General features: G+C 38.8%; 2 protein-coding genes across 4 annotated transcripts in view; one reads left to right on the top strand and one right to left on the bottom strand.

Annotated features, from left to right (window-relative positions):
* GNPDA2 (glucosamine-6-phosphate deaminase 2) overlaps positions 1–3183 on the top strand; it is an 18227-nt gene extending 15044 nt beyond the window's left edge. Inside the window, exons 8-9 of one of the 2 annotated variants that reach the window (XR_002104293.1) lie at positions 2571–2677; positions 3073–3183. The gene's annotated coding sequence lies outside the window, so the exon portion shown is untranslated. Of the gene's footprint in view, positions 1–2570 lie in introns of both variants that reach the window. The other variant, XR_002104292.1, reaches the window with a different exon arrangement.
* The window catches only part of GUF1 (GUF1 homolog, GTPase), a 41205-nt gene that overhangs the window by 2059 nt on the left and 26636 nt on the right, over positions 1–12510 (bottom strand). For both annotated transcript variants that reach the window (XM_019552877.1, XM_019552878.1), the window contains 5 exons: positions 8390–8533; positions 6510–6643; positions 3190–3291; positions 1896–2015; positions 163–199 (listed from right to left, as the gene is read on the bottom strand). In XM_019552877.1, the coding sequence (XP_019408422.1) occupies positions 163–199; positions 1896–2015; positions 3190–3291; positions 6510–6643; positions 8390–8533 (537 nt within the window). The remainder of the gene's footprint in view (positions 1–162; positions 200–1895; positions 2016–3189; positions 3292–6509; positions 6644–8389; positions 8534–12510) is intronic.

Here is a 12510-nt window from a genome sequence, read left to right as displayed (position 1 = left end):
ACTATGAAACTATCCAAACAATCCACAAGAAAGAAAAACAAGCACAACCTCTTTGGCAGACACGGAAAGAGGCTCAAGGAAGTAGGTAGGTGGATCACATCCCTTTAGTGAAAGGATTTACATTTAAATGCATTAGGATTTCCCCAACTGAAAAATACCTACACATTTTGCCAGGACATCCTTTCTGTAAGCTTTCAACCTGAAAGAGAAAATACCATATATTTTCTGCATGACTGAACATCTTAGGAAGTCCAGGCCCTCCACGTGGTGCCTTATTCTAACCCTTAAGAACATATGAAACAATACAACACAATCCTCAGATGGTTGGGCATGATTACCCAAATCAGTATCGGATTTAAACTACTCTAGTCCAAACTAAACTTGAAGGTTGCCTTTTAAACTCTGCCCATATTTTTTGGATTTTGCAGTTATTTATTCAAGAGTGTATGTTACATAACTAAAATGTTATAATCTCTCTCTTTAAAAGCCACATCTTCAACTTTATCAAAGTAAGTGTAGTTTAAAAATGTATAATACTTTCACTAACCAAAAGCCAGCAATTTTTGGGTAGCCAAAAGAGTGTATTATTGCAATGAAACAAGTTCACCATCTGCTAGATGAGTGAACATCTCAACCAAGGTGTCACAACACCCTAGAGTGCCCTGGGATCCTTTCAGGAGTGCCATGGAACAACCCAGAGATTTCAAACAGGAATCCATTGTTAAAAACATCCTGTCCTGCTGCAGCCCGAGTTCTTTGCAATAGAAATATTGCTATTATTTTTCCGTAGTCAAAGATGTGAAAAACTAAGAGCTGGCATTTACACCAAGCGATACCTTGGGTCTAGAAAAGTTGAGAACCATTTTATTAGAGATGACTAGTTGTTTAAAGGCAAGCCGTGATTTCTACTGTTCATAAATTCTTTACATATTAAGAACCACTGGCATGATAACTTTTTTTGCTTGGATCCTCTATTGTCTGCAATTACTTGCCATAATCCAAATCCTAGTGTTTTGCAGCAACCAAAAAACTGAATTGGTATCATACCAAGCAACAATGGTCTGTTTTCAGTGGAGCCGGTTTTGTAGAAATGCCTTTTGTCCAGCCTGCACAGTGTTTCCTATGGAAGCAGCAGCTTGCAAAGGGATGGAAAACAGAAAAGAACTCTCCTGCCACTCATATTTCCAAGGTGCTAGGACCCTTTATTAAATGGAAGTCTAATCAAGGAAATTTTAATCAGAGAAAACTATTTTGCTACATCCTAGAAGTAACTCCTTTGCCATCTGCTTCCAACTTAAGCTCCATCCATTAGAAGCATTTTGTTTTTATACACTCATAGTAACAACACTGGATTTTTTTCTTTGACTTTATAAACTTCAAAAGAATACCAGATTCAAAATCTGAAAATCAAGCAATCATTTTACTATGCAAGAAACTGACAGTATATGGGGTATAGATAGACAAAACAATTATACCAAAAAGGAGAGGGTTGGAAATTACCATGTGCCACTGCAGCTGTATCTGGTGTCCAGCCCAATCCCACATCAAGTGGAAACTGCAGTATTTAGGTGTTTCAAAATGCCCCAATTTAGCTTTACTTACTGCAAGATACAGTGAACAAACAGAACAGTTAAAACTGATCAGCTGATATGTTTCTGAGCAGGAAGTCCCCCCACTTTTAATTCAGTATAATGGTTTCATCTGTCCATACCTTACAATAGAAAAAATCTAGGCCACCTTATTTAAGTCTCCCACTGGTTGGAAATATAAGTGACAACACCTTACCTGTTTCAGGGTGAACAGTGGCTCAGTTATACAACAAAATCTATTTGAACAGAAAATAAAAAAAGTTCTCATCACAAAACTTCACTGAAGTCAGAAAAAGTGCAACTTACGTTTCTCTTGCAATAATTTTCTTGCCAATAACGGCCTGGATGGCAATTTCAAACAACTGTCTAGGAATAGCATCTTTTAAACGTTCACATATGGCTTTACCAACAGCATATGCCTTGTCCCTGAAAAAGAAATATACAAGAGTTTTTAGGGCAAGTACTGCAACCCTAGAAAAAATATTAAAGATAAATATTTCTAACACTTTTATTATAAAGACTTCACACAATCTGCAGTAGAGAAGTTCAAAATATATTGTCAATATATTGCATCTTATTGAATAAGTAGTTCAATATAATTAAACTAATTTCAGTTTAAGACGTCTAATTTAAGAATTCTGGTCCTTTGACATTGACTTTCATATCCTTGGACTCTGTATTAAAGTATACTATAATACTGGAATAATTCAGCTTGAAAGTCTTACCCAGTTTTTGAAGGGAGGGTCTATCTTAAGGAAGATAGTGTTTGACTGATATGGAGGTAAAATCACGTACAAAAGGTAGGATTCGACTAAGGACTGGAAAAAGTAGTCAAATGAATCTGGACACTGCAGCTTCCTTCTGTTTTGAAGAAGCTTGCCTTCTTAATTAAAAAATGCAGAAAATAATATTTGCTTACAGTGCCCAAGTGTATGTTTCCATTTTATAAATATGAACTCTACATATGTTCTCTTTTTCCAGTCTATGATAAACACTCTTCTCACCAAACCTGTTCAATTTCCAAATCACAGTGGATTCAGAAGCTAAAGACCAGTGAAGGGTCGTATGTCAAACCCTATTTTGAAAAGGTAATAGAAAATGATAAATTATGAAAAAAAAACTTTATATATCATAGGAACCTGGTAGAAATGCCGTCTTCACTGTGTGTACACTCTTCCAAGTATGGCGTTAACTCAGGAAGACAAAAGCAAATTTACATGGAACTGAAATTATGTGGAACATACAACTAAGCAATTTCCAGCTGGATTCCTTTAAGATACCAGTGTCTTATTTTCATCAGACCTTTCCACAATATTGTCTGCTCTCTTCAAAGGAGAAAGTTTATCCTTCTCCTTCTCTTGCTTATCCACAGTTACCCTATCTTAACATTTTCTACTTTCTCTGATTAATAATTTGTATCTTTTAAAAATAATTAAAGTATTAAGTACGTGTCAAGTTTTAAAATGCCTCTTTTCTTTTACAGATCATTCTTGAAGCCAGCTGAATGGTGACGTACTCGGTCCTATATTAATGTGTGTTACCAGCATCTATAAAACTATTTTTGATTCACTAGCTGAGGCCGTCCAGTTCATCGACTCACTTGTGTACAACAGTTGCAAGTTCCTCAACAGTGTTTCCATTTAAATGAAAATCCATTTTGACAAGGTCTGCTGCCTGGTATCCTGCATCTTCATAATCAAAACTACACAGAGAAAAAGTTTAAAAGTCAGCAACACTTGTGATGAATCCTGTGATCCTGGTGTTAAAAAGTTTGTTTTCTATACCACTTAGTAAAAAGACACTTGGATTTTTGTTAAAATACAGATAGATTCCTTAAATTGTTTTAGTAAATTTCGTAAATTTCATAGACATTAGGGCTGGAAGGGACCTCGGAAGATGGAGTCCAGCCCCCTGCCCAAAGGGCAGGAAGTCAGCTGGGGTCATAGGATCCCAGCAAGATAAGCATCCAATTTACTCTTGGATTATAGTTTATAAAGGCCAGATGAAAAACTACTACTAAGTAATAGGAGAGTATTCTGAGAATTACAATAGTACATTACAAAAATAGTTCTCTCCAGAACTGAAAAAAATCTTATTCCCAAATATTGGCAGGCATCCTTTCTTCCAGCTATTGAGTAGGGTAAGTTGGGACCAGTGGTGCACCCCCTGAGCAGCTGCGATGGGCAGGGGGGGGAGGCACCCTTCCCCCATGAGCACCGGTCAGGACGTGGGAGTGCTGGATGTAGGCCATGGCCGCTTCTGGTTGGTAAGCTTTGTCACAGGGACGCCCCCACCCCTGGTCAGACTCCACCCTCCTCCCAGCTGACAAGATCGGCTGTGGGGAACAACCCCGCCCCCCAGGTTGCTGACTGGTCGTTGGGGGGCGCGCATGACCCCCCTAAGGTGGCACCAGTCAGCCATGGTTGGAACCATCACCATCTCCACTGGATTCTCTAGGAGCCTACACCAGGACCAAGGGGCTTCTTTCCCTAATCATTCCAGGGGGAAGCTACATAAAGCCCCAGCCTACAGAAGCTATCAGCTGCAGAAGCAGACTATACATCCCAAAGTTATCTGTGGTTAGAATTCTATACCTTAAAACAGGACTTCTGAACTGTTTTTATTTATACTATTTGACTAACTGGTTGCTCCTACTTGATAACATCTCATTCTCTTCAGCTTCTCCCTCCCCTCCTCACCATCAGCTTCCTTCTCTCTCTCTCCATTTCCAAACACCCCCCCGTTCAGTTTTTTACTCCCCAGCCTCTTTTCCTGCGATACTTCTAGTTCCATTCTTTTCACCATTTTCTTGCTCCTCTAGCTCAATCATATACAAGCAACAAAAAACCAATGCCAATTATAATCCTATTTCCATAAAACAAATTTAAGAAAAGCACAGAAGACTAATCAGCATGAAACACCAAAACAAGCTTATGACCCTGTTATTGTAATTCTCAGAATACTCTCCCACTACTTAGTAGTAGTTTTTCATTTGCCCTTTGTAAACTATAATCTTTTCCAGGGAGAAGATCACGTCATTCTTATGCTATAAAATGACAAACATAATTATGATCATTAAAGAAATAAGTACTGAGGCGAGATCAAAGTATAATGCATCCTAATGCCAAATCTCTTGAGATCAGGTTTCAGACACAAGAGGCAATGAGCTTTCACCAACTTAAATCTCATCTACCAAATAGCATTCCAGTCAGCTGAACTCCCCTAAGGTACTAATAAGTACCACCACATTGTTATATCTTCCAATATTTAAGATTTTACCTAAAGGAATGCATTTTTATCTCAATGTGCAAAAAGTTATTTGTTTAATTCCCAAAACAAAGTTGAGAACATTTCTTTTCATGTGAGCTTCTGACTAGTTCTAATGAATTACCATTTTGAATTATTTCCTTAAAAATCCATTTTCAGTCATCCCTTTAACACAATAACAATACTCATATAATGCCAGGTCTCATAGTGGAGTACACCACACACTGGAACAATGCTGGCAAGAGAAGAAGATTCTGTAAGACAGTAAATTAGGTTAACTGATACCTAGATTAATTAATTATCACTGATGGTCATACTGTAATCTGTTTACAGCTGGAAATTTTAAAAAGGGCACAGGAAGTGAAACACCAAACTCCATTTGGCCCCTTTCAAAACTCCTTCCTGCATCCCAGAATCAAAATGTAAAGAAACTTCTGTTCTGAATATCCCTTTTCAATGATGATCATAGTGATACCCAGAAATGCATGGAAGCTATTACACTTCCATCCCACTGGGTGTCTCTCCTTACAGCATCTTACGTTTAACTATGGTTATTTCAGAACTGATATATATCAAGAAGACATGAGTGCCAAAGCACCCAAAGGTTCAGTTGGTTCTGTCCCATTTCTGTCTATTAGTTATAGAAGCAATGCTCAACCTCCGGCCTGTGGGTCATGTCCAGTCTGCAGAGCCATGTCAACCAGCTCATGCGGCTCCCGACAAGTCCAGAAATTTGGCAGCCAGGAAGCAGTAGAAATATTAATTGCTCCCAGAGATGTGGCAACTAATGCTGCTGCCACTCCCTCACTGCCAAATTTCCCGACCTACGCAGAGCCCCATGGTCTGGATGAAATGGCTTTCCGTGCTTGATTGTGCTGGCACAGTTACACGGTGGCTGGATCTGGCACAGAGAATTGTGCCAGCAGGCCAGATCACACTTGGGACCGACTTTGTGCACATAATCCCAACAGTGAACTGTCCCTGCACTGGCCAGAGCAGTTAAGTACCACTGACTTTGCAAGTATGACCTTGCTTCTTTGCCTTAGCTGATTCAGCTGTAAAAGGTTTAATGCCATTATCCTATTCAAAGGAACAGTCTAAGTCTTGAGTAAAAGGTAGAGCTGTAGTAATATTTTATACTTCAAAAATTCCTATGCTTCTTTTACTATGTAAAATATTCCAAATGGAAATTTACCCAAAGAACCTTGTCTGCCAAATGGAAATAGCAGTTTCTTTTATATATTTACTAACCAGAATAGCTCCCACATCTCAAAGCTGCCTGAACATTCAACAATTTTTCATGTTCTAGTTTTAGTTTTCCCATAGTTGCATGAAAAACACAAGGCATATTTGCTTCAGTCAAAGACCTATTCGTAACTTTAGAATGTTGTCTCATCTGCCGTGTTGTATCCCTCCTTGTCGGGTCCCTTCTCTAATCACAGTATTTGTCATCCCATTCTCTATAATTTTTTTAAACTAGAATGTAAGACTTTAAGGCAACACTAGTTATGACATGCATAAAAGACCATTTCTGCATCATTACAAAAAATATTCTTCCCCGATTAAATGTTAGTGTTAAGAGCTGAAAATTTCCTTCCATGCCTTTGAAAATTCTTTCAAATTTTTAACCTCTTCAAAATAAAGGAAGCTTACCTAGCATATCCAGAAGACAAGGATTTTAGAGTGTCATAGAAATCCACAACTACTTCATTCAGTGGGAAGAGATATTTCAGCATAACCCTCTGTTCATCAATATACATTACGTCTTTTTGAACTGCCCTGCGAGCCTACAACATAAGTTTAAACAACAGAAGTTCTCCCCTGCATAAAAAAATGTATAGTTTCCATTTACAGAATCTAATTACTGGGAGGTTGCAGGGGGGTGGACAGGTGGTATGGGGAGACTAAATACCTTGTTCCCTGCTTGTGCCTGCCGCCCTGCTACTGCCCTCCCTGCAGCCTTGCCCCCACTTCCCTTTCTGTTTCATCTCTGTGCCCCCTCCTTTGCCCTTCCCTCTCTTCACCCCACAGCCTATGATCCCCCCTTGCCCCTTCATCCTCTGCTTCCCCCACATCACAGCCTGTTTCCCCCACTCCTTAATTTTGCTCTCTGCTCATTTCCATTCTAGTCTGGGGTGCTGTTGCTGCGGGGTCAGGCTGGGGCCATGCTCGGTGCCCCATGCCACTATGGACAGAGCCTGCCAGCACAGAGTGAGGATAAGGGTGCAAGAGAGCCAAGCAGGCAGGGGAGCAGAGGATGCGTTGGGGGATGGGGAGAAGAGGAATGCCAGGGGGTGCAGAGGTTGCGGCAGAGAGTGGGGCAGGCAGCAGCTACAGCCCCAACCTCAAGTAGGGGCTACAGCCTGAGCCACAGTAGCTGCCTTCCCATCCTCAGACTTAATTCTAAGATGAGAGGCTCCCCTTTCCATCCTCAGCCCTCATCTTAAAATCAAGTAATATGGTATGTTGAGAAACTCCAGCCACGAGCTATGAGATAGCATACATTCTTTTTTCTAGTCATTTGCTTAGGCCCCAAACTAAATAAGCATTATAACATCAAAAACATTAAGTATCTGTACTTCACATGAAATAGTGTTGTTTATTCCACCACCTAATACGAGATTTCCAGATGCTTCTTGCCTCATCGCTGAAAATCCTAATATATTTTGCTCCTACCCCTCAATGCACTAAGTTCTGCAAACAGTTTTTAGCATGTGGATCTTACTACTACACCTAGAACCACTGACGTATACATGGGAGTATAGCTCTGCAGATGACTGCAGAATCAATATCTGACCCCCTTATTTCCAGACTACTGATTATACTATATGCTTTGGGGACTAATGTAACAGTATACTGTTCTGTATTATGTAATTTTGTATGTTTCAAAGCATTATGACATTTATGTCTATTGCAACTTTTACTTTTGTCTTTATACTTAATTTTAAAAAAAACAAATAAAATTTTCCAATGCAACTAGATGGGGCTGTTCAGGTAAAGAACAAAGTTTTTAAAATGTGCATTTCAGGTGCAACTGATAAAAGCAACACTTTGCAATTTGAGTTTTTGCTAAAATGAGATATTAAGCATCATTTTTATCATCCTGATCTGTTCCACATTTGGACAAGGACAGGTGTATCATACCTGCATAGATACTTGTCTGAGTGACAAGAAGCTGCAAGCTTTCCTACGTGAAGCTGCAAGCTTCCCCACAGTTTTTTTGGGACTACTGATACAAAATATGTTTCAAACTACTCCAACAGCTCCCACTAATTTCCCCTATATAAGAAGAATCAAGGAATTAGAACAAACACCTTATTTTACAGAACTCAAAAGACTTTGGTTACTGAGCTCGAACATTATAGGGAATTCTGAAGTCAGAAATGAGGTCATTCACACCTGAGTTTTAACATTTAGGTTTTACTGGAAAAGAATTATTATTTTTTAACATTTCCAAGCTACCCATCACTGTAGCATACAGACACCAGAGGTTATTTAATAATGTGCACACAAAACTAAAGTGATATACAAACCTGACACATAGTTGTTATTTTTCCCATATATTCATAGGGTGTTATGACAGTACCCAAAATAGTTGGCTCCAAATATTCTGAGACAGAATTTTTATCAGGAAACTCAGCAGGGTTGATTATAATAATCTCTTCTTTACCATATGCCTGTAAGAGGAGAAACTGCAGGTTGAGAACTTAAAGCAGCATGTACACACATGTGCGCCTAGCATCTGACAAAGGAGGCTGTTGGCTATGAAAGCTGAACCAGTTCGTCTCTAACGTACCGCCTTGCTTTAACTTCTGTCTTTAAAAGGTACTACTAGTAAACTACATTTTCAGAAAAAGGGATGAACTGAATGAAAATACAATAGTATAAGATGATATAGAGTTGTATTGCGGTTATTTGGATACACACTTGTGAGTAATACTCTTATCCCAAATAGATGCCAAATAATTCTAATACCTCATCACAGATGCCTCACTACAGTGGCAAAGTTATTTAACAGTATATGTCATCTAGATTATGATCCTCAGAGAAGTGAGAAAATGATTTAATTTTTTCTCGGTTCAAATGTATGGGAACAAATACACAACTTAAGTAGTCTTTCAAATCCTTTGATTTCAATACAATTGTTAACATTTATTCATATGATGTTTCTGTCAAAGGAGCAGCTGAAACAAAAGACAGAAAAAATACTTTAAAGAACCTTTCCAGTTTTCATTATGAAAATGTACATACCTGCAGACAGTTCATTAGGAATATCAATGGCAAGAAATGATGTTACAGAATAATCACATTAAAATGAACTGTAGGCTGCACCATGAGATCCCTTTGCCTTATCCACAGTATCCAGTAACCATCTGAAAGAGACCCCTCTCACCATACACGGTCTACATTTTGCAACAAATGCTGGATTTATTCTCATAAAAATCTATTTAAATACTAACTTAATCATGGAAAGCATGGACAGAATTGGCAGAGATCATCTAGTCCATCCCCCCGCCCCAAAAGCAGCATCTATCATTCCGGGCAAATTTATCTAACTTGCTCTTAAAAATCACCAATGGGTGAGACTGCACAGCATTGACACTTGACAGCTGGGGTTCTGGACTCAGCATTACATATAAGAATTGTTTCTGATTTTAATAGTGAGATGATAACCACTAAAAACAATTCAACATTTAAGTAGCAGGGAAAAAGTAGTGTGATAATCGGCAGCATGATAATTAGAGGAATGCTATATTTTGCCTTAGTAAGCCTATAAATGAATAACATGTTTTGAAGCTATCCAAAAATATAGACATTACATTTTGAAATCTTAGAATCCTACAAAATTTTGGAAGGCACTGAAACTTACCACACACAAATAATTCTAACACTTCGGGAATGTTGTTCTACCATTGGTCTTACAGTTGTAGACCTTCCCACCACTGTAATTTTAATTCCCATAATGCTCATTTGGAAGTGTATTTTCTATATTCTTCATAATTACATTACTAGAAACCTTAGATGTTGAACATCTGGTAAGATGTGCTGAAAAATTACTTAGCCTCACAAGTATATGTTAGTTTTAAATTAAAATCAACGGACGTTTTTAGTTCTACACCGTTTACTGTTCATGAAATAACTGAATGCATGAACAGCTGAAAGAATTCAGTCTTATTCCTAACTGTTTTCCAAAACAAATAATTTCTCTCTCATCAAAATCAAAATTATACAGAAGAAACATAAGTTGCTATATTAGTTCAATTCAAATGTTTGTTATTAAAGCTTTTGGGAAAAGAAAAACACAGGAAAGACCAAAATATGGGATTTCTTAGTAGACATGCAATAAAGATATATTTACATAGAAAATTATTATTTAGGTTAAAAAATTCCAAACAGAAGTAGAAAGCACTAAAATTAAAGGTGCCTCTGTAAATTTAATTCTTCCCTTTTATATGTGAGCATTATGATACAGTCCAGGTCATATATATAGGGGTTGACAAAATTTGCTTTTTTAAAAAAAAAAAAATTTTTGACAGGTAATATAAATTTATCATTTTTAAGCATTTATTTTAATTTTATTGATTTGAATTTTCAGGAGTGTGTGAAATTAGGAATGTGGGGGGGCAACAATTTTTTAATGATAAACATAGCTACTATAGGGCTGCCAGCAGCAGAGCTGCCATCAGTCCTGGCTCTGCAAGCCCCTAGCTCCATCATCCATGTTGTCACTTCCTAGTCTTTTGTTCCCAGTCCCCTGGGATTTCTAGGGGTTGCAGTCCAAATTACAGTCAGTACAGTTCTGTTACATTGCTCCCCCTGCTGTCACACACTTCATCATCCATCATTTTTCCTACCTCTTTTCTATACATTTCAGTTATTAACAATGGAAATATTTTTGTCAGTCTGTGTGCGTGAAGCAAAAATCAGTGTTTATCAACGTTTACTGATAAAAATCAAATCCTGCCAAGCCTAGTCATACGGTGATGTTTTCAAAACAGTTACATACACAGGGCTAGCTACATTTCAGACAAAAGCACTGAGTCTTTCAATTTCATAGATTCTTAGCATGCTGAATTAGCCTGAGATGCAGCTTCCCATATTAGAGATCTGGGTGCGACTCCCAATTTGCCTTCCCTCTTAATGGGCCAGGATACATCAACAAGGGTTTAAACAAAGAATACTAGTTAGTAAAAGAAGTGAGACCTGAACCCCTGGTCTCCTTGATTCCCACCAGCAAGAAACAAAAGATAATGGGGAATCTACGTTATCTGAATCCTATCCAGAAATGCTCTGTGGCATACATGCATGTATTGCAGCTACAAGAGAAGGCTGAGGGGGGGATCTAGTGGCCGTTTACAAACTGGTCAGAGGGGACCAGCAGGCACTGGGGGAGTCCTTGTTTCCCCCAAGCGCTACCAGGAGTGACAAGAAATAACGGTCACAAGCTGGCAGAGGGTAGATTCAGGCTAGATATCAGGAGGCGCTACTTAACTGTCAGGGCGGCTAGGATACGGAACCAACTTCCAAGAGAAGTGGTGCTGGCTCCTACCCTGGGGGTCTTTAAAAGGAGGCTAGATGTACACCTTGCTGGGGTCATTCGACCCCAGTACTCTTTCCTGCCATGGCAGGGGGTCGGACTTGATAATCTGCTTAGGTCCCTTCCAACCCTACCAACTATGAAACTATGAACTGGCACCCAAAATTCTCGCTGCAGATCCCTTTAGGTTGCTAGGCACATGCACCTACATACATGCGCACAAGCCCCAAAATGGGTACTACAAGGAAGGAAATGTAAAGGTAAACCACTGACAAGGATATGATGATCAAATAAACTTTCACTTTGGCCGAATGAGAAACGAGACTTATGCCAACTAGCCCCTTCACTGCACGTTGCTGCACTGCAGTAACTATAACCTAACTACACTTTTTTCATTCTTCTGCACCCAACACTTACATGTTTTAAATAATTCATTATTATTTCTGGAAGTTGTGAGTGGTCAGAATCCTAGTCAACTAAGCACTGGTTACATCTCAGCTGCCACCTGTTTTGGCACTGTATTTAAGAAGTATACAAAACACCTAAGCACAGTCTAAAAGTAATTGAAGGAGTTAGAAGGCAAGCTATCTGAGAAAAGGTTGCAGAAACTAGGTATGTTTACTTTGACAAACGGCGATTAAGGGGAATGATGGCAATTTTAAAATATTTCAAAGGCAATCATAAACAAGAGGGAGAAAAATTGTTCTCTTGTCACAGAGAGCAGAACACAAGGCAAAAATATAAATTACAGGAAAAGATTAAATCTCAGGGAAAGAAAAAAACCTTCCCAACTGTAAGAACCACAGTGCAATGAAACAAAATGCTCATGGAAGCTGTGAAATCTCTTTCACTGGACGTTTTCAAAGAACGATAGGATAAGCTTTGTAGAAAGCATCATTGTCCTACCTAAAGAGATCTGCAGCAAAAATTGTGACTGTCAGTTCCACTGGCACAATACTTGCGTATGTGCCACAGAGCATTTCTGGATAAGATTCAGCTATGTGGTAAGCACCATGGTCTGGGATGCTTTACAACGGTGCTTACTACATATGTGCAGAGGATTGGACTAAATGATCCTTAAGGTCCCTTTCCTATGATCAGAGCTGACCTGAGCAG

The sequence above is a fragment of the Crocodylus porosus genome, unplaced genomic scaffold (genome assembly GCF_001723895.1).
Source record: "Crocodylus porosus isolate Cpor-Errol unplaced genomic scaffold, CroPor_comp1, whole genome shotgun sequence".
NCBI classification, from domain to species: domain Eukaryota; kingdom Metazoa; phylum Chordata; order Crocodylia; family Crocodylidae; genus Crocodylus; species Crocodylus porosus.
The sequence above is the reverse complement of the archived record's forward strand: the minus strand, read 5'-3'. Positions and strand labels throughout refer to the sequence as shown.